The 22,371-nt window shown below is 31.9% G+C and overlaps 4 protein-coding genes across 5 annotated transcripts; 1 reads left to right on the plus strand and 3 right to left on the minus strand.

Annotated features, from left to right (window-relative positions):
- Positions 1-1,093: 1,093 nt before the first annotated feature.
- On the minus strand, positions 1,094-3,172 carry LOC140440524 (drosomycin-like). The gene is made up of 2 exons (XM_072530904.1): positions 3,017-3,172; positions 1,094-1,379 (listed from the first exon to the last, which is right to left on the minus strand). Exon 2 carries the CDS (start codon positions 1,369-1,371, stop codon positions 1,171-1,173), a length of 201 nt encoding a protein of 66 aa, XP_072387005.1. The 5' UTR covers positions 1,372-1,379; positions 3,017-3,172; the 3' UTR covers positions 1,094-1,170.
- Positions 3,173-10,061: 6,889 nt separating this feature from the next.
- On the minus strand, positions 10,062-14,744 carry LOC140440525 (drosomycin-like). Its single transcript, XM_072530905.1, has 2 exons — positions 14,669-14,744; positions 10,062-10,339 (listed from the first exon to the last, which is right to left on the minus strand). The coding sequence occupies exon 2, from the start codon at positions 10,329-10,331 to the stop codon at positions 10,131-10,133; it is 201 nt and encodes a 66-aa protein (XP_072387006.1). The 5' UTR covers positions 10,332-10,339; positions 14,669-14,744; the 3' UTR covers positions 10,062-10,130.
- Positions 14,745-14,896: 152 nt separating this feature from the next.
- Positions 14,897-15,357, plus strand: LOC140440526 (drosomycin-like). Its single transcript, XM_072530906.1, has 2 exons — positions 14,897-15,002; positions 15,065-15,357. Exon 2 carries the CDS (start codon positions 15,073-15,075, stop codon positions 15,271-15,273), a length of 201 nt encoding a protein of 66 aa, XP_072387007.1. The 5' UTR covers positions 14,897-15,002; positions 15,065-15,072; the 3' UTR covers positions 15,274-15,357.
- A 5,444-nt stretch (positions 15,358-20,801) lies between these two features.
- LOC140441086 (drosomycin-like) lies at positions 20,802-22,349 on the minus strand. 2 transcript variants are annotated; one of them, XM_072531518.1, is made up of 2 exons: positions 22,253-22,349; positions 20,802-21,068 (listed from the first exon to the last, which is right to left on the minus strand). In XM_072531518.1, exon 2 carries the CDS (start codon positions 21,058-21,060, stop codon positions 20,860-20,862), a length of 201 nt encoding a protein of 66 aa, XP_072387619.1. In that variant the 5' UTR covers positions 21,061-21,068; positions 22,253-22,349; the 3' UTR covers positions 20,802-20,859. The 2 variants fall into 2 exon arrangements, with proteins under 2 accessions (XP_072387619.1, XP_072387620.1); XM_072531519.1 differs by lacking the exon at positions 22,253-22,349 and adding an exon at positions 21,398-21,470.
- Between the last annotated feature and the right edge of the window lie 22 nt (positions 22,350-22,371).

Raw genomic sequence — 22,371 nt, forward strand, 5'->3', positions numbered from 1 at the left:
ATTTGCTATTTGTAAATGATTATACTTGCCTATTTTGAATTTTTTCTCGATTCCTTCTACTACAACTAAGTATGGCCCTACAGCATTATTCTTGTATCTGTTGTCGCTTTGATTAAATTTATTTTTTTTCTCATTATCAGACTTATCATTTATTATTGTATTATTTTCATTATTCGAAATATCCATATTATCGTTTTCATTATTGATCGCTTGAAGATCAGGTGGCTTTTTCTTGCCGCCATGCGGTGACATATCAGCAGCTGATCAAAATTTTACTAATATAGAAAAAAATATGTAATGGAAAAGACTTACCAATGCTCTAGAAGTTATTTTATATATAAAGGGTTATATAAAAGTAGATTAATTATCTCTATCTCTTAAGACTCTTGTCTGAAATTTCTTTAACCCAGCCAGTAAAAATTGTAGTATATTACGTTGTATATCGAAACTGTTGTTTCTACGCTGTAATATTGTGAATTATTATATATTAAATTTTGCGATATACTCTCGTAAGTATAAAGACAACCAATATTTAAATTTACCGCTAGAAAGATTCAAACTTTTGACGTTTCGGTAAATTTGACAATCTCCATGTTTTTCCAGTCATTTAGTCAGTAGTTGTAGGTTAAAGTATGAGAGTTCTTCTTCTGTTTTATTAGTATTGTAAATATGGTCATCTAATCATATGATGAAGTAAACAATTGTTTACTTACCTAATTTTTATTCTTTTTTTAGTTTAGAGGAATCTTCCCCGGGCAGTATTATTTTGGAATTTAAACATTGCTAATCTTGCAATCTCTGTTTTTATTTCCATTTCTACATTACTTCTAATTTTTTTTTTATAGTCATCATATTGTTCTCAGAAAATTCTCTTTATCAAGAATATTTTTATTTTTTTTTTATTTAGTTTTCGAGAAATATATATATATATATATATATATATATATATATATATATATATATATATATATATAATACTTTTAATTTTAATGTTTTATTTACATTTTCAGCTTTTTAATTATCCGCCACCCTTACATATTTTTTGTTATTGAGTTTGATATATCTATTATTATTGAAGCATACAAACAATACATAAAGAGCTTTTGTATTTATTTTGAAATTAAAAACATCTATAGATATGGTTGTACAGATTCAATTAAGAACATTATATTAACATCCTTCACACCAACATTTAAGACTAGGACTGCAATGTCCACTGGGTCTTCCTTCTTCTTTGCATACACGGCGACACGTTTCGTTGTCCCAGACAGCGCAAGGTCCCTTATATCTACCAGATAAGCAATCTCCGAAGGTAGTTTTGGCACTGATAGCGAGAACAAGGAAGATGGCGAATAAGAAATAGATCTTCATTGTGTAATCTGAAAAAAAGTAAATTTTAGTATTGGACATTAAATACAAATTATATATCTACTATTAAAAATTATATATCTAATTATGTATCCACTATTCAATTATTGTATCATTGAGGTGGAGCTGAAGATAGATCTACAAAAGATATAATTCACAATGGCTGAAATGTAGTTCCATCGTTTCGGTTTTGTACGAGACTGCTATGTGTCTGTCATAAACTTAAATGCCTTAAATGCACGACGTAGGGATATACCAGTAAGAAATAGAGAGTAAACTACAAAAAGACGTTAAAGATGAAACGAATATTGAACACCTTAACGAAACAATAGTGGGCGTACTTAAGAAGGGACAAAAAAAGTGCTACAGCAAACAAACAAAGAAAAATGAAAACTTAACAAGAAAATAATGCAAAAAATGTAAAACAAAAAAAAGCTCACATTGAACGTAGCAGGACTTAAGATTTAAACATTTCAAATGCCGTTAGAAAAGACAAGAAACTTTAACACTTAAGAAATAACTTAAACCATAGGACCAAACAAAAGCGTAAAATTTTTAAAAAGTGACTTGAAGACAGGAACGAAGAATATTTCTAAGGTAAAAAATAAACAAAGATATGTTATATAGGATCAACGTGAGTTCTTTAAATCTTCAAAGAGTACTCTAGAACATTATATAGTCGAGGTGATCGTGTTCCACAGGTAGAAATACCAGTAATGCAGAATGAAGGATCAGAGAAACTTCCAAATATAACCGAAGATGAAATTGAATCAGCTTTAAAAGATACGAGGAATAACAAAACACCTGAAGAAGATGGCAATATAAGTGAAAGGATAAAACTAGGTGGAAAATTCGTCATAAAAGCCTTTACAACTCTTTATAACGCCTGCCTCTTTAGAGGAATTACAGCAGAAAAATGGAATTGAACAATTATGATAATATTGCACAAAAAGGTAGATGTAACATAAATTAATTAAATAGAGGCTCTTTATAAGAACAGTTACTAACAGAATAGGCCCTATTAACATTTTCAACAACCATTAGAGAAAGTCGATTTAGGAGTGGCTATGAACAAATGGAGTGGAACAAATGAACTATTACAAGTAATATAGTTCTTGTTAAAGAAAGGTATAGAATAGAAAAAGCTATTAATATTAATATTTGTAGACTTTAAGTAAGGATTTGAGTCACACTTTAGCATAGCTCCATGTTGAGCAAGATCAAAGTGCAGTATTGATCATAGGTAGATAATTTTTCTGCGGAATATACAAAATACTGCAACAGCTGCAGTCAGAAATCCCCCGCTTTGTTGCAGAGTACCTACTATGAGAAATATTAATTGCGAAAATATTGGAATTAACAAAAATGAGGAGTTTCTGAATAGCTTGAGGTTCACAGACAAAATAGTTCTTATTGCAGACCGATTAGATCATGCATGCCAACTTCTTCAAGAACTTCGGGTCTCTTGTGCACAAGTTGGCCTTAAACATAATTTTTGTAAAACGTAATACATCACCAAACTTGTATTCGCCAAAATCATTTCAACATATGGCACACACAGTGAGTATGGCAAAATAAAATAGAAATTAATACAAGGAATATTTGTTACAAAGGGTGAGATATATAGATGTAGAAAAATTATACTTACAAAGTATATATTTTGTTGTACATAAATGTGTAAGACTTCTTGATGCTGGTTGTTGTCACAATACTTTTAAGAGTGGTATATGCGTTTTTATACAAAAACTTGTTACCGATAAGAGTATTAATGTCTGCAAATTTATGTATTATAAAATTGCGATAACTGTTAATTAACAAAAAATAATATTTAGCGTTTTTACACGAACAAAAGAATATTAAAAACACTTTGTTTTATAAGATGTAATGTACGATACATTAGTGAAAATGAAAAGTTGTCAGACAATAAGTCAATAAGTAGCTACCCAGTTTAAATATGCATACAAATAAATAAAAAAATCGTAAAATAGTAACAATTTTATTTAAAAAAAAAGTGTACATAACTAAATATTTCCTACTATTCATTAAGATTTACATTTATTTTAAGTAACTACATCATTTTTAAGTATGAATAAACTTATTTAGAATTATGGTAACAATAAATGACCAAGTGGTGTTCAAAATTTTCTAACAAAAACTTGTGGCTTCTGTCTGAGTACATATATTTATATATGGAAAAACTTCGTTCAACATCAACTGATGTAACGGGAGCATTTTTCAAACTAACCAAAACATTTGGTTCTAAATTAATTGTTTCCGAAATATTTCCAGCTAGAACACTGACTACTTCAGAAAGAATATGGTAACCTTTATTTTTTTCCATAGTAGCTTCAAATTTTTTTAAAATATCTTTTCCAATATTACCTCTAACGTTCCGACAACATCACGCAAATTCTTTTATTAATGCTGTACTTTCGAACAATGACAGTTTTGGTGATTCTAACTGAGTAATTGTTTTTTGAACAAAACTAAAATTTGATTTTATAAATGAAAGTTCTTGTTGAAGCAAGTTACTCTGGAAAGTTTGTTTAGAATCCCAAAGAGATTGGGAACTTTCATCTGTTAACGTATCAATTATGTTCTTTATTTTAACAAAATGATCTGCATAAAAATTAGCTGCTTCTAACCATGTTCCCCATCGCGTTAAAATAGGTTGTGGTGGAAGAGGAATGTTAGGTAGCATTTCTTTATAAAGTTGAATTCTTATAGGAGATTTAAGAAATACTTTTTTGACACTGGATATCATGGTATTTACAAGAGGAAACTTTTTTCGTATTTCCTCTGCAACTCTGTTTAATCCATGCGCTACACAAGTAACATGTATTAAATCTGGGAAAAATATTTTTAAATTTTGTCCTGCTTTCACCATATAAGGAGCAGCATCCGATAAAATAAGCAGTAATTTATTAGAAGGAATAGTTGTCGGAAGAAAAAAAGTTGCTAATGTTTCTTGTATAAAACGCGAAATTGTTAAAGCATTTGTTTTCTCAAGTTGCTGGCATGAAATAAGATGAGATTTTGGTAAGGTATCTTCTTTAAGAACACCAATCAATAAATGAGCAATATACTTTCCTGAGGAATCAGTGGTTTCGTCTACAGATATGTAAAAATAATTATCTGCAATTTCTTCCTTAATATTAATTAACACCGACGAGTATAGCCCGTTCACATTATTTCTTCTTAGAGACCGATCACTTGGAACATTAAAGTCTTCATTAAAAGTTTATTGCTCATCTAATTTTTTTGAAGTAGATTGGAAACATTTAGCCATTGAAGTTTGATGTTTTCCTCCTATTTTTCCTTTTTTTGCAATGTGTGAAGCAGTTCTCACATGTTGGTCTATCTGAAATTTCTTCTCACATGCTATCTATAAATAAAAATAAAAACCTTTATTTTAACCCAACCTTTAAAATATAAAAATATACAAGGTGTTTTTGGTTAATCAAATAACTGGTTTGGAAAAAAAAAACACTCGCTAAGTGTTTTAAATGCAGTATTAATCCACAAATTAGTTTTTGTTACTACCATTAGTACATCATATAACTTATTTTAAAATTCAACAAAAGTTTTTTTTTGTTAATTCAATTACAATAAAAATAATTGTGTTTTAGAATAGCTGACTTCATAAAAAAAAATAAAGGTGAAAAATTTTTCTAAATACACACCATTGTATTGTACCATGGACAATTTTTTCTCACTAAAGGAAAAGGATTTTTTCATTTAAAAACAACCTACGAGTACTAAATTTCAAGTAAATACGTTTATTGGTTTTAAAATTATTGTTGTTATTAACTAAAAGAATTTAATTTTTTTTAATTTTAACACCCTGTATCTCGAAACGTAAATAAGTTTGACCCCTCATTAACTATATCGTTTTGTTCAATTTTTCGAGAAGTATCTACAGTCAAACGTTGTAAGTGTCATTTGGAAACACCCTGTATGTATGAAATATTAGATATTTAATAGAAAATATTAGATACTTACAATTTTGCCACAGACTGAACAGTAGATTTTTCCCATATCCATAGACAGCTCTTTATAAGGTTTAATCCAAGTTGAAGCACTGGTTGTTTTAGGCATTATAAAATCACAATCTTCCTTTTTGTTACGCACAACGAGTGTTTACGCTTTGAATATCAAAACAAAAATGATTTACAAATCTGAGCATCAAATTAGAAATGTTTAGGTACCTAATTCAATAAACTGGGAGATTTTGGAAAATCTCTAAATTAGGAACAAAACTATTAGCCGTTTACCTGCTGTTAAGATACAATAAATTGTAGATAGATTTGGGATTAGATCATAAAATGCAAATGAGCGAACCCTTAGCGATTATCCAATAACTGAATGCCTCAGTGGCCGAGACTTTCTAAGAATGTTGAGGGCTACTTAAATTGATCTTCTTTGAAATTGTAAATGTTTTGTACCTGTAGAGATTACGTACTTAGATCATTTCTTGATTAAAATGACTACAACATTTTATACAAGAATTGAAATAAATTGGTATGTTTAAAAATTTTCAAATACAGTATAAAAATCTGAACTTTTATGCACTGTATGCAAACTTTTATACAAATATGCCAAAATATGAAATATTTGCATAAAATATGCACAATATGCAAAATATGCAATATGCATATTTGCCGAAGTCTAGTTATCAGGCTCCCCCTAACAAAAGTTCCATTTCCTCCCTGCAGCAAAGCTTCTACACTTTACTGGCAACGAACTTCCTGACGATTACTACAAACCAACGTATCCTCCTCCCAATGGATCCTAGTGAGTTGGCAGCCCTCGTGCGAAGAACTAATGTGTTGCCCCTGAGAATGTTTTATATTTTTATTAAATCTTAACGATGAAATAACTTATCTATTCGTCTAAGAATACAAAGTAAAACATCTATAAAAATGCCAATCTAATAACAAAGAGTACTTTTCCTAATAAAAATTTATAAACTAACTTTTCTGGCCTTCTAGGACGCAAATCAATAATTTTGGTGATATCCATGTTTTCAGAAAATTCGTATTCGATGGAGATCAATGGCAAATCTGTAAAGCTTTTTTTGTGCCATAATAATTCTTAAGTAATTTTTAATAATTTTTAATTTTCTTAAACTTCTTTCACTTGAAGCCATAGAAACAGGTAAGGTTAAAAAATTCTTAATGTCAGAGTAAAATTTGGAAAACAGAGACTGAGATCATTGTTGAATATAATATCTAATATTTCAGTTGGTTGTTTTTCACCTGAAGTTATTACATTTGTTATTTACCGTTATATCTTTCGTATACCGTTATACATTCTTCCCCCTGTAGCTGTAACTTAACTTTCATAAAGTTATCATTAGAGTTGTTATGAAACTCATAACGAAATAATAAATCGTTTATTTACTAAGAAGATAATTTGTTCAAGAATGGCAAAATAGAAAGCAATCTTGAACTGTTGGACATGGTTTGAAACTAGTTCATCACTGCCCTCGTAATGAAATAAACGGATCTTTTTCCTAAGCTTCGAGATAGGACATGTGCAGTCCAAACTTCAAAGGGACGATCTGCTCTAGTACCTGTTCAACACCATCTTTAATTTATCTCTTACATAAATGATCATTTGCGTTTGTAAATTATTTTGCATTTTGTAATGCTTATTTATCTATCTTTGTTTCACCCCTTCAACCTGTGTTTAATTTCTCTTATTTGTTATCTCCTAATCTCGCCTTCTTCTTCTATTATTATGTAATAACCTGTATCTTACTGTCTGTACATGTTCATCGATAATAACTCTTAGTGGTTGATGCGGGTATCTTTTTGTACCGTAGAACGGTGTGACTTTGTTAATTTTTTTTATATTTTCTTACGTAACTTTTGAATGGGTGATCCCAAAAATGTGGAAAAATGTCCATTGGGATGCATCTTATGTTTATGTAATTTATACTGTTAGTATATATATCTTTAAATTGAGGATTTTCTCAAAAAAAATAAGTAATGGTATATCAAAATCACCCATTGATGTGGGGTCACTTTGATACCCTATTTTAAAATAGCTTGGACCATGCATAAAAGCTGTAATGGTGTCAATGTCAACCCATTTTTAAATCGATCAAGCCAATTTTTAGATATTTCAATTTTAATTTTTGGGGTGACTTTGACAGCTGCTATAGGCACAATAATTAGTATATAATAAATAATTTTACAGGTAGCTAATACTTTATTCAGGTAAAAAACATTTTAGCAAATTAGTAAAACAGTATAAAATAGTAAAAAAAGCCAAAAGAATGTATTTTGAACGGAAACAAAATCAAAGTTATTTTTCTTTAACATCAACTCTGCCAGGAAATGTACATGTAGTTGCTGTTTCATTTGTTTCAACCGATGGGGTCTTCAGAATTGCTAAGATATCATCGAAAGGAGCGTTAAAAACGTCGGTCTCCACAACTTTAAAATGTTTATGGGTCTCATCCAGTGATTTAAGTCCAATGAGTTCGTATTCGTCAAAAGGTAATTTCTCTTGTATCCTTCCGGCATATACGTAATTTTTACATTTTTGTTTACGTGACATAATTTTTACAAGCACGTAAGTTCCAACATTCAATTCAGCAAGGGAGGGTTTTGTATTCATCTCATCTTCATATGATTGGTCCTCCACAGAATCTTCATTTTCAATTTCATTTTCGCTTTCACTATTATAGCTGTTTAACTCGCTATCGGAGGAGCTGTCATCTGCCGTTATATGTCGACTTACACTTTTACCAGGTTGGATATGAAGTTTCTTTTTACTTTGCCGTTTAGTAACTTCTATCTCGGACTTCTTATTCATCAGATAGTCTGTGAGGCTGTCGTTAATCAGAGGTTCTACATAATCAACATCATGGTTGATTGGTGTAATCTTACTCAAGACTTTATTTGGATCGAAAGGGACCATGCCACAAGCCTCGAACCCATTCTTCAAAACTCTCTTAATTGCACTTTTTTCACAATCTCCACATTTGTACTTAGTTTTTGCAATTGTCTGATCCATTAATTCCAAGCATTTTTTTAATAATTACGGAAATTAATCTTTAGGTACACCAGTAATTTTTGGGTGTCGCAATTTAAATTCCGTCAAAACTTTTCGCCAAGAGACTTTCATGGGTTTAAAAAAAGACACATCCAAAGGCTGGCATATGTGTGTTGAATTACTGGGAAGGCACGCAAATTCAATATTGTGCAATTCACACAATTCTAAAACATGATCTGAAAAGTGAGACGCCAAGTTGTCGCCGATCATAACTTTTTTACCTTCCAGCCGTCTTGCGTGGGGTAATAATATGGTCTCAAACCAGTCTGTAAAACAAGTTATCTCCATTCACCCATTTTTTGTTCGGTTATATCTAGCTCCTTTTGCGCAACATCCACTACTACAACAAGGAGAGCCCTGTGGACCTCCTAATGTCCATGCATCCCACATATGTTCGCTGCGATATATTATATAAGGAGGGAGTAGTGTACCATCAGCAGCACCGCACATCATTATTGATGTGGCGGGTTTACTATGATTAGCGATTTGTTCTGAATATTTGGTCCCTCTTCTATAAAGCAATCTTCTTTTCCCCGGATCATTACTGACGTTGGTTTCATCTTAATTGAAAACGTGTGATGGAGGGCAATTTGAGAGAGTTGTTCTTAAATTATTGAAATATGATTCTATCGTTTCTTTTGTGACACCTGCCCGAGCTCTAGTAATGTTAGACGCAAGTCGTTCAGAGATTTGCTGACTATGTCTCTCTAAAAAAAGTTTTACCCAGTCGTTACCAGGACTTACCCCGTTTTTAAATTTAGAGATAATTCTTCCAGTTCTTTCTAAATAACTATTAGTGAAAAGTTGTACATCTAGCGTCGATAATGGAAATCCCCAATCTGCACATTTGAAAATGCAGGACACGATTGATTTTTTTTCCAGCTCCGTCAACGCAGTTTGGCCCCCTGGCTTCTTCACATGCTTCCCTTTGTATTTATTATATAAAGTACCATACGGAATTTTAAATCTTTCTGAAGCGGCTTTAACAGACAAGTTTCCGTTTACTATTTGAAGCAGAGCATGTTCAAGAGTTTCGTCAGAGAAGTTCTTGTAGCTTCTTGATCCCAACTTTCGTTTATAAACTCGCGGCATTTTTTCTTTTCATGCAGATAATGACGAAATCCTGAAAATAATTAACGGTTTGAAGTTTCATTAAGCAAACTATAAAAAGAAATAAAGTATCAAAGTCACCCCGAAAAATGTATCAAAGTGACCCCGGATAAGAAATCATTCAATTTCGTGGAGTAGTTACGGAAATAAGTTAGGTTAAATATTTTAAAACAGTGACAACTAGACCTACATTAAGGCAACATACACAAAATTACCTGCAATTCTATTGTAAGAGCTGTATGTTTAAATTTAGTAGCACAATATAAAATCTTCAAATTCAAACAAAAACTTCAATGGTGAATTTACAACAGTATACTTTTGATATTGGCCACAAACACCTTCTGCTATAGTGAATCAACATGTGCACTGAAATCAAGTTCAGGCAACCACCATAACGGACGAAACATTTGGGTTGTATACTCTCTTGAAACAAAATATTCATGTTTTATCAAAGTCACCTTATAGAATCAAAGTCACCCCATTCTACGGTAAATAAAAAAATCATAAAATTTTAGTGATAACTTTATTTATATATAAATGTTGTTAGTAATAAACTAGAATATTCCTGTTGAATTGAATTTAAAATATTAACAACCCTCGCACCAACATTTCAAACTAGGACTACAATGTCCACTCGGTCTTCCTTCTTCTTGGCATACTCTACGACAACTGTCGTTATCCCACACAGCACATGGACCTCCAAATCGGCCTGATAAGCAATCACCCAGTACAGTTTTTGAGCTTGTAGCAAAAATTACGATGAATACGAAGATAAATAAATTTTTCATGTTGAAACCTGAAAAAAAAAATAATACAAAATATATTTTAAACAATTAATTGATACTTGTAATAAATGATTTGAAAAGGCAGAAACATTTCTAGCAAGAAAAAAATAAGAAGCAGGAAAGTAGAAAGCAGGAAGTAAAAATGTAGTAATTAAATAGAAAAAGCCAGGTTATAAGGACTTGCCAAATAAAACAGATGAAAATAAAAAAATACGCAGAAAATCTCGGGACGAATCCAATAGGTTTTCAAGGCAAACACATCAGCAATCCTCGGGAATGTTTATTAGCCAAATCTAAAGTGATTTTAATGGAAGATCCAATTTGTTTCGCAAAATAATAAAAGAAACTAATAGAACAGAAAATTTTACCGCCCACTTAAATGGTATTTTTTTTTATTGCCGTATTGCCAGATTCTAGTAATAGCCTAAGAAGGTATCCATTAAATTCTGACAGGCAACGGCGGGGTATCTTTTTTGGACATCTACGTCACGGAACAGGGCATCTTTCGGCCGAGTAGGATACTAGGCCAGAAGACCCCAAGGTAGTGCCGGATTAACCGTGTTCCGGTTAAAACCTTAACCACCGTTCCAGAGAGGTGGTCTTGCCGCTCAATGAATAACTAAAATAAAAAACTAAAAATTTATAAATAACCATACCTATTACCGTAAATCAGAAAATGTTTCAGACGTTAGGCCATAAAATAATAAATAATATTATCCATAAATTTCAGATCCCTGGCTCAATTTCCTCCCCTGTCCTCCTGCTCCTTTTTCTTCATCACCCCAGAAATCAGACTGCGTACTTCTCTCCAATCTTTCTCTCCTCTCAACATTATGTTTACAACGTGTCTTTCATCCAGCCCGAAACCCATTCGCCTTTCTAAATCTCCCCGGTATCACCGCTCTAATGACATATAGAGCATCATTTGAAAATGTCCTATATGTGCTAGAAAATCGATAGGTATAAAAATAACTCTAAACTTATGTGGAAAACGCTAAAAACACTAATTAACAATAATTCTCAAAAATTCCCTTATCGCATTGAATTTAAGGTCCAGAATCAGTTATACATTCTGAGTGACAAAGTTGAAATGGTGCGTCAGTTTGGTGAGTATTTCGTCTCTAGTATTCAGCAAATTGTTGAAACTATCGACTCTGAAGAACTATGGAGTTATGATAATCAGAATTTGTATCCTAGTATACATGAATTTCGGTTACTGTCACTGAGCGACTTGGCAGTCATGGTTAAGTCGTTAGATAATAGAAGTAACATTAATGAAATACTAAACTCCAAAATATTAAAAGAGTTTTTTGTAACTTGTGGTCACTTTATCTTAAATTTTATAAATACTTCTCTTAGATCATCAAAAATTCCAGATTTACTAAAAATTAGTACAGTTGTTCCAATACCAAAAGTTAATAATACTATTAAGGCGGATGAATTTAGACCTATAAATATACTTCCACCTATTGAGAAATTATTAGAATTGGTAGTATATGATCAAGTCATGGATCACATTGATAAAAATGAAATCTTAATGAATACTCAGTCAGGTTTTCGTAAAAAGTATTCATGTGAAACTGCACTGCAACTTTCACTTTGTAAATTCAGGTCTGAATTGGACAATAATAATTATGTAGTAGTAGTATTCCTTGATTTAAAAAGAGCGTTTGAAACTGTTGATCGTAATATACTTCTCACTAAATTAGAAGGCTATGGTATTGGAGGAAATGTTCTTGAATGGTTTAAAGATTACTTATTGAATAGAAAGCAACAAGTGAGGATTGATGATATTACTTCTTCTGCAATTAGTGTTAATATTGGGGTACCTCAAGGTAGTGTCTTAGGACCCCTTTTATTTATATTGTATTTAAATGATATAAACTTGTTTGTTAAATGTGATTTTTTTAATTTGTATGCAGATGACACCCTACTTGCGTGTTTTGATTCAAACTTAGAAAATGCTGTATCTAAAATGAACTCAGCATTGCAGTCTGTTAATAAATATTTAAAGATCAACAAACTAAAGTTAAATGTGTTAAAGACAAAGGCTATAATAATAACAACGAAATACAAATACTCAAATATTGATATTAATACTATTAATCTTCAAATTGACAATGACAAAATAGAAATCATTACAACAATTAAGTACCTTGGTTTTAAATTGGATAATTTATTGTCTTTTAATGGCCATTTTAATTACCTATTAAAAAAGATTTCTAAAAAATTATACTTTTTTTCAAGAATATCTAAAAATGTGTCAACTTCAACTAAAATTACAGTTTTTAATGCGATTATTCAACCTCACTTCGATTTTTGCTCATCAGTTATTTTTCTCTTCAATTTAAATCAATCGGCCCAGTTGCAAAAATTACAAAATCGTGGAATGGGAATCATTATTGGTGGAAACAGATATACACCTATAGCAACAATGCTTAGCATGCTGCAGTGGGTTTTAGTTCAACAAAGGGTCTTTTACCTTACAATGCTGTTCATTTATAAAATTCTAAATAATTTGGCCCCTGCTTACTTTTGTGAGTTTATTACACGGAATTGTGATATTCACAATTACCCTACTCGAGATAAGTGCAATTTACACATTGTGAAAACAGAAAGGACGGCTTCAAGAAACTCTTTGTTATTTAAGGGTTTTGATCTTTTTAATAAGCTTCCTCAAAGAGTTAAAAGTTGTTCATCTATACAAATGTTTAAAAGCAAATTAATGGACCATATTAAAAGCACCAATAGTTAGGTAGTTGTTTTGTTGTCATGTTTTATGTTATATATTATTGTTTTATATTTTTTAATAAGTGTAGATACCATATTTTAAGTGTAATTGTTATTTTTATCATATATGAATGTTATAAATTGATTAATTTTGTATGTATTAGGGCTTTCCCTATTTTTGAATCAATAAACTTCTTCTACTATCCTAAGGAGCATTCGCCATTGCGAAGTCTCCATCAACTTAGCGTATTTCGCAGTGTTTAGTACGCTAAACCACACGGGGGCAGTGTAGGTTACCACCGACTGGAAAACTACATTTAATACCTTTCTTTTGGTGCTACCTGGGTCTCCAATGTTTGGCATCAACCGTATCAATGCCTCCAGATTTCAGTTCGCCTTCACTACCGTCTTTTGGATGTGTACTCCGAGTCTTAGTCCTTCCGACATCCAGACTCCCAGATACTTAATTGATTTAACCGGTGCAAACTCCACACCTTCCACTATAAACCGAAGAGAGGATTTTTCCCGGCTCCCTTTGAAAACTAACACCTCAGTTTTAAGCGCTAGCTGTAGATCGGTCTCTCTGATCCACCTACTAATGCAACGCAGGGCTCTGTTAGCCGCATACTGAACCCTGCGGAACACCCTGCGACAAACTGATGCTGGTATCTTTTTTTCTTATGGACCTGTCAGTAAAGTATCTGTCAATCACATTGACCAGGTACTCACTAACGCCCAATTCTCTCAGCTTAATTCTTAATTCTTAATTCTCCCAATTCACTTAAATGGTATTAACTAATCACATTGACCAGGTACTCACTAACGCCCAATTCTCTCAGCTTAATTCTTAATTCTTAATTCTCCCAATTCACTTAAATGGTATTAACTAACAATAATGAATACAATACTATGACAATCTGTGGTACAATCATAGCAGTTTATCTATATAGAACATCAAACTTTATATGAAATTGACCATAGAATAGTGCAAGACAAAAAAGGATAGTAAGACAATATGCCCAGACCAAATAAAGATGGAACTTCTAACATATGGAGGTCCCTTGTTACACTTCCCCCCTTAATTCCAAAATCACCTGAAATATGGTAAACGGCAGGAGTTATCCCACTGTAATTAAAATTAAGTATATAAGGCGACAGTAATTATATCAAACTAGTGAATGCAGTCTATTAAAAATTCTCCAAAATTATTAAAATAGATTAAAGAATATTAGAGAATCCATCATAGAAGAACAAGACGGTTTTCGAAAATGCAGGTCTACTACTGACAACGTGTTCAATATAAATCAAATTATCTAAAAACGAAAAGAATTTATTAACACATATTACATTTGTAGAATTTGAAAACGCCTTGGACCAGAATATTATGCTCAGAGCATCGCCTCTGATATCTGAAAGATCAGATACTAAAAGAAGTTGTATTGGAGAAGGAAATGTCAAAAATTGGAAGAAATCCAGGACTAGTAGTATAGCTGCAGGTAAAAATAAATTTCAAAAGTTATAAAAATAAAAAAACCAGAGTAGGTATATTAATCATAAAATTTCTTAAATTGCAAAAGTAAGCACTCAACAAATAGACAAAGGACACTCACCTTAAAAAATTTAACTTTTAAACAGTCTACGAAGATGCTGAATAAGATGATTAAAATATTGCTTTCAAGATTTATATACTAAGGGCTCAGTGATAAGCTCATATCAAAAATTAATAGTTTTTTGTAATTAGTGACGTTAATGAACAGAATCAAGTAAAGATAAATCACAATCTTCTGCATTTTAAGTTCATTAAGATTATAAAACAAATTTTTATCCAAATGATTTACATTTTTTATTGCCTTTATTATCTCACATTACTTATATATAAACTAGCCAAAACGGTTATACAATCATCAATTACTTCAGTACCAAAGAAGCAAAGGAAACTACTTCGTAAGTAATTAAAACATCTGTTTTCTTTTATACGTTTAATATGTTATTTTATTTTATTTTAGTTGTCAAAATGAAAATATTTTACATCTTCGCCATCGTCCTATTTGTGGCTCTCAGCGCCAAAACTGCTGTTGGTGACTGTTTGTCAGGAAGATTTGGAGGTCCATGTGCCGTTTGGGACAACGACAGCTGTCGTAGAGTATGTCAAGAAGAAGGAAGACCAAGTGGCCATTGCAGTCCTAGCTTGAAATGTTGGTGCGAAGGTTGTTAGTATTTTAATACAATATAAACTACTTTTTGCATATTGACATAATGAAAACAATACCAATAATGAAATAAAAGTGTGTTTATAAAATGTGTAGATTTTTATTTTAGATTATTCATTATTTCTGAATATTCATTTAAATAAATTCATCCTCTAAGAATATGGTTTTGAAACTATTTTCTTGTGACATGTTTGTAAAAAGTCATCGAAAAAATTTTAAAAACAGCAGGCCTTGGTCTATGTTCTCTTTCTTTTGGAAGGCAAGTCATTCCCGTTCAAGATATTTAAAATATAACTTACCTTATTTAAAATTTTATCTAAAACACGTTTAAATACTTTTTGTTCCTTTGGTACCACATATTTATTGTAACAAATGGAGTTATATGTCATTAATGTAATAAAATTCATCAACAAACTTATTCAAAGTCAAACGTTATTTAACTGCAAGTGCTCTATTTTAAGTTTTTTTAAAGTTCTAAACGTACGGAAAATTTGCAAAATGAGAATTTTTTTTTTATTTAGCTTTACTTGTCTCGACAGCGTAGGTCACTGACACAGGTACAATTTTATTACATTACATTACAAGAATATACAGTAACATTACAATTAATAAAAAAAATACATTAAATATTGGTACAATTATTAATTATCAAATTCTAAACTACGTTTCTTCTTCTAAATGTCCTGGTAAAGCTTGGTTTCATAGAGGAAATTAGTAAGGCTTTGGAATTGATCTGGCGAACTGAGAATATTTTGTAGGTTTTGACTCAAAAGATTATTTTTTCTTTCGTTGTTAAAGTGGGGACAGTCTACGAGAATATGTTTAACAGATAGAATATTACCACAGTGTGTGCATGTAGGTGGATCTTGGGAAGTCATTAAATGTTTATGAGTTAGTCTTGTATGGCTGATTCTAAGTCGGCGAATTAAGATTTTGTTTTTTCGTGTCATGGAAGGAAACTCAAGCTTTTTAACGCTGGGATGGATGTCACGAAGCTTGGAAGGAATTTTATTCTAGTGATCTTGCCAAGACATTTGGATAATATTTTTAAAATGCGACTGTAAATCTGTATGAAGTTGTATGTTTTCAGTCTCCATATTAGAAGACGAGGCTTGTTTTGCAAAGAGGTCGGCTAGTTCGTTACCTGGGATTTCTACATGAGAAGGAATCCAGATCATGGTTATGGATACTCCCATTGAGATTAAACTATCGAAAGAGTTTTGAATAGCTTGAACCAAAGGATGAACCGTGTACATACTTTTGAGAGAATAGATAGACGCTAAAGAGTCTGTACATATTGCTACTTTTTTATATTTTGGAGATAATAAGTTTGTAGCTTGGAGAATAGAGAATAATTCAGCAGTATGTATGCAGCAGGAGAGCGGAAGATTACAAGATGTGATTAAATCGGTGTTTGAAGTTACAGCACATCCAACAGCTGTAGAACTCTTAGAAGCATCTGTGTATAAAATTTGGTCAAATCTGTTGTTAGCAATTAATTCTTTAAAGGTTTGCCTTAGAAATTGTGGATTTGTCTGATGTCGGCTATCGATTTATTCCAGGGAGGTTTAGGTGATATTAATATTGGAGTTGTGACTGAAAGATCGATATTATTCAGATGTGGTGAGAGATACTGTGGCATAGACTGAAGTTTAATAGGAGAAGAAGAGTTTAAAAGTTCATTACTTAATAATTTATAAGCTGGGTTTTCGGTATTAGCTGAGATTCGAGACGAATATTTTAAAAGGAGTTGCCGGCGACGTAGCCAGAGGGGAAGTTCATTAGCCTCTCTGTATAAACTCTCTGCAGGGCTCGACCTGCAGAAAGGCTCCAAGGCATATTCGGAGTGCAGTGTTGTGTACAGAATTAAGAAGTTTTAAATCTTATGGGCTAGCTGACATATAAATGAAACTGCAGTAGTCTATTTTAGAACGAATAAGACATCTATAAATCTGAAGCAATGAGTCTTCGTCTGCACCCCAATGATGATTGGACAGAGTTTTTAATTAAGTTAAGATTTGTCATGTACTTAGTTTTGAGATCTTTTAAATGGCATTTCCAAGTAAGTTTACTGTCGAATGTGAGTCCTAAAATCCGCATACTCTTTACTGTAGGTTGACAAGTACCATTTATGGTAATTTTAGGATTTATAGTACTGGCTGTCCTCCGAGAAAACTTAATGATTTTTGTCTTTTCAACAGAAAAGTTAAATCCACTTACTGAAGTCCATTCAAGCAATTGGTCAGTAGCATTCTGAAGTAGTTTGCAAGTGGCAACAGTGTCTTTGCCTCGGCAGAAAATTATTAGATCATCTGCGTAGAGTGCGAACCTGACCGGAAGCTCAATTTTATTACATATATCGTTTAAAACAAGAATAAAGAGTGTAGGACTCAATACTGACCCTTGGGGAACGCCATCAGTTTGTTTGAAAGTCCTAGAGATTTTGCCATTCTCTCTTACGTTAAAGGTTCTATTTGTTAGAAATTGATTAATAAATGAAGATATATTTCCAGATATACTGTACTCCTCGAGTTTAGCTATAATAAGAGGCCTATACAGAGTATCGAATGCTTTTTCGATATCAAACGAAACAGCTATTAGGTCTTGTTTGCATTGAAAGGCGTTAATGATTGAAGTTTGGAGGATTGCTAGATTGTCTGCTGTACTTCGGTGTGATCTAAAACCTGATTGTGCCAAATTTATTATTTTATATTTTTCTAGAAACCCCTTTTTCTTTTATTGATCATTTTCTCCATAAGTTTGCACATTGTACATGTAAGAGAAATTGGTCTGTAGGAATTTAGATCAGTTGAAGGTTTGCCTTGTTTTTTAATAGGAATTGTTATGGATTTTTGCCACAAATTTGGAAATGATTTTTTGGTCCATATTAAATTGTAAATTTCCAGCAGTTTAGCTAGGCTAGGACTTGAAAGATTTTTAATAAAGATAAAAGGAATGTTATCTGGACCTGCAGCTAAATTTTTGCAACAGAACAATGTGTCTGATAATTCTTGTAATTTAAACGGCATATTTAGAGAAATTTGATCGGATTTTCTGCTATCAGATAAACTAGAGTTTAGATTAGTAGACATGGGAAGCTGCCAATTTGAAGTAAGTCTATTAGTTGCTTTCTTATGAAAAGTTTCACCCAAGATGTTAACAATTTGTTGACTACAAGTGACTGTGCTGTTTTGAGTAAGTATGGCAGAAATTTTTGAATACGTTTTCTTTCCTGCCATGTGTTTAATTTTTTTCCAAATTTTTGCTAGAAGGAGTATCAGTAGTTATGGACGAGACGTGTTTTTTCCAAAAGTCTTTTTTGCTTTGTTTAATTACATACTTAGATTTGGCTCTCAGTTTCTTTAAGGTAATTAAATTTTCTTTAGTACTGTCTCTGAGGTATTTGTTTAATGCTGCCTTACTTTGTTGTAAAGCCAGAGAGCATCTTTCATTCCACCAAGGTGTTGTTTTACGAGACAAAGAAATTGCTATTTGTCCGATATTTGCTTCGAATTTGCAATGAGAATTGAGAATATTAGTGACGTGGTATTTGTGGTGAAGAACTGCTTTAAAGAATAAATTTTTAAATTACTTTTCATACAGCTGACATCAGATCATAAACCTACCAAAATTATTATTTAAAACCTATCATTACTGGCTCGATAACCCTTTTTCGTTTTTCGTCTGTTCTAGTATTCTACTCCATTCTGATTTGTTTTTATTTGCTGACTGCTATTGTTTTAGTTTTCTGAGATGAGATTGTCACATTGAATTCTTTTGCCCCTATGTTAAATTTGTGGACCGGTCTTTGCAGACTATCTTTATCTTGGGCTATCATTATTGCGTCGTATGCGTAACAGAGTATTTTTATTTCTTTGTTTCCCATTCTGTATCCTCTTCCTTTGTTAACGCTTTTGATAATTTCATTCATGATCGAGTTAAAGAAATATTTGGATTGACAAACTTGAAGAAATATTTAGCATTTTTTTAATTTGAAAAAAAAATTAAACTGTAAACAAACTTGAACCTATATGATTGGTACTGAAATTTACACTTTAAAGTGAACTTGTATTTAATTTTCACTTAAAACTTATTACGAAATCGGGCGTAAGAATGCAGCAGAATTTGGGTTATGTAACTTACCTACTCCTGCTTTATTATGATATAACTCCACTTTTCTCTTTGCAATAATTTGTGCTTAGAAGTTGAAAACCGATAGAACTTGGATTTACTATTTTTTGTTGTATTTTTACAATTTATAAAACAGCATTTGCGAAATCCCATTTTCTTTAATAACTACTTATAAAATATGGTAACAAATTTGCAAGATTTCACCGCTACATGCGTATGATCGTTTGTGGTATCCCCTCCAAGTACTTGCACACAGCGAATAGCTTAAAGCCGTATCTTCTTTGCCAAATTCCATTTCCTTTCCGTATGTGAGTACCGCTGTTATCGGTTTTGCATATTTGAAATTTTGTTTTTTTGTGACGTTATTTAATTTGAGTTGCCTAATTAAGCCATGGCAATATTTATTGAAAATGAATATTCGTCTCTTCGCTTCCTCTACAACCTTGCTATCAGATGTAACAAGGGATCCTAAGTACACAAAGCTTTTTACCCCCTCAATGATGTATTCTATTATTGTTAGATTTTGTAGCTACCTTATTTCTGCGTTTTTACTTGAATGCATATATTTTATTTTGGTCGGATTGATTTTAAAGCCACCATTTTGTGTTGCTCGTTCAATTTGATTGAATGGCTGATTATTTTCCTTCTTGACCTTGCGACTACGTTAACATGCACCTCTTATTATTTCTTCGAGTATGAATGTTGATCCAGATACATGATAAGGTGTTTCCCTGACGTAGTATCCCTTTCGCGTCCATTGTTTACTTTAATTTGTTTTGTATCCGAATTTTACTTTTTACTTTTAGAGTTTTTTTATCGTCTTATAAACTAAAACGCTAAGCCCTTTTCTTGTCCACCACTTAATTTCAAATCATCCATATACAACAAATGATTAAGCTTCGTAAAATACAGTATTGTCATTTTGATGCTAAAACCTGAGTCAGTGGAGTTCAGTAGCTGAGATAGTGAGTTCATCGCTAAACCGAACCAAAGAGGACTCAACGAGTCCTTCTGAAAAAGGCCCCGGTTAATTGGGATATCTTTAGTTTCGATGTTGTTTTCACCGGGTATTTGAAGGTGAATTTTAGTCTTCCACTCCGTCATTATATGCTTTAACAAGGTCACTATATTATCATTGACTTTATATATATTCAATATATCTATAAGCCATTCATGCGGTACTGAATCGAAGGCTTTCTTGTAGTCGATGATTATTATTATTATTTTTATTATTATTATAATTAAAATTTATTTCTTTAGGGTAAAATAGATTCATGTTCTGTCCCTTGATAATTTCCAGCAATCAATCTTCGTAATAAAGCTATGATGTGCCTTTGTTTTTTTTTCTAGATACACGATCTAGTATGATGTGAAGTAGTTAAAAAAAGGAATAAAACAACAATTTAATAATAATTGAATATAATTAATATATAATTTGGTACATCTGTAAGTTGAAATATCTAACATCCCTCGCACCAGCACTTCAAACTAGGACTGCAATGGCCACTGACTCTTCCTTCTCCTTTGCATACGCGACGACAGGTTTCGTTGTCCCAAACTGCACAAGGACCTCCATAATTAGCCGAAAGGCAGTCACCAAAGGCAGTTTTAGCGCTAACGGTTAGTAGGAGAAGAACGGCAAAGAGGTATAATACTTTCATATTGAATTCTGCAAAAAGATTATTCATATTTAAAACCAAAAATCTCAAGGAAAATAAAGTTGCACAAACACACTACGTTTGTAAATTATATGACCTATTAACGCCAGGTAATAAAATTGGAGCGTATGGATTTCTACATTGTGAACTGACGTGCAACTTATCCCCCAATTCACACTGCATAAGCCATACAGACTGTAGTCACACACAGAGTTATGAGAGGAAACATATAGTGTACTAATACTTATACGGTTACGAAACACATGTGGTGGATCCAAAGGGCCTTTACATTTTTTTTATTTTTTAAATTGCATTAAGTAAAATGGTGTAAAATATTTACTATCAGCCTCCCTCGGCTAACTGTCGGGTCTTCAAATCCGAATGGTTATTTGATTTCTAAGGACAGACAAGTCACTGGAAATTTAATAACACAGTCATAGACTATAGTAACAGAATAAATTTTAAATGTAGGATGTAACACAAGTTTCCAGAAGTCCAAAATCATGAAATTTACAAGACATGAGTAATATAAGGTAGCTTAGAGTAATACTAGAGTAACACAAGAGGTTTACCTGGAATCAGCAGATAGAGACTAAGTACTATAAACTAGAGTTCAATTACGTAACTAAGAAAGCGGTGACTATGCAGTTTAAAACTAGACATTTTATATTAGATTCATAATATATTGGAGAAATAAACATCTCGATAAAGATATGAGGACTAGGGTGTAAAAGTCAACAATAAGCCCCATTATGACGTACTCTGCAGAAATAATGCCTGGTAGAAGTAGAACAAAACGAATAATCGAAACAACAGAGATGAAAATACCAAGAAGAAAAATGGCAAAAAGCATCCAGAAAAAGAAACCAAACGCACATAACGAGAACATCAAATATCAGCGCAGAAAAAAAAGAATGGATATAATGAAAAATCAAGAAATAAATCCAGAATTAAATAATAAAAGAGTTATGGATCATGAAGACGCATCTAGATAAAATGTGTGTAGAGGTGGCTAAGATGCACAATAAAATTCGTCTTTCCTCAAAATAGTATTTTGTTTGCTGTATGTATAACTTTTAATAGGAACGAAAGTGCAATATTTACAGCAAAAATACCATTTTAAGAAATTGAAAACATTGTTGGCAATCATAAAAAATAAAATATTGTTTACTTAGTGAAAGAGTATCATACTTACAATATAAAACGTGCTTTTAGAGAGTAAAATATTGTGATGATTTGTAATGCTGTATCTGTGACTTATATACTAAACTTTTGATAATGATAAAAATGATAAAAACCGTATGAATATTGTTT

This window comes from Diabrotica undecimpunctata, chromosome 5 (assembly GCF_040954645.1).
Source record: "Diabrotica undecimpunctata isolate CICGRU chromosome 5, icDiaUnde3, whole genome shotgun sequence".
Lineage (NCBI taxonomy): Eukaryota > Metazoa > Arthropoda > Insecta > Coleoptera > Chrysomelidae > Diabrotica > Diabrotica undecimpunctata.

Bases quoted from the DNA above. Each gene is read 5' to 3' on its own strand.
- LOC140440524 (XM_072530904.1), bottom strand. From the start codon at position 1,371: ATGAAGATCTATTTCTTATTCGCCATCTTCCTTGTTCTCGCTATCAGT.
- LOC140440525 (XM_072530905.1), bottom strand. From the start codon at position 10,331: ATGAAAAATTTATTTATCTTCGTATTCATCGTAATTTTTGCTACAAGC.
- LOC140440526 (XM_072530906.1), top strand. From the start codon at position 15,073: ATGAAAATATTTTACATCTTCGCCATCGTCCTATTTGTGGCTCTCAGC.
- LOC140441086 (XM_072531518.1), bottom strand. From the start codon at position 21,060: ATGAAAGTATTATACCTCTTTGCCGTTCTTCTCCTACTAACCGTTAGC.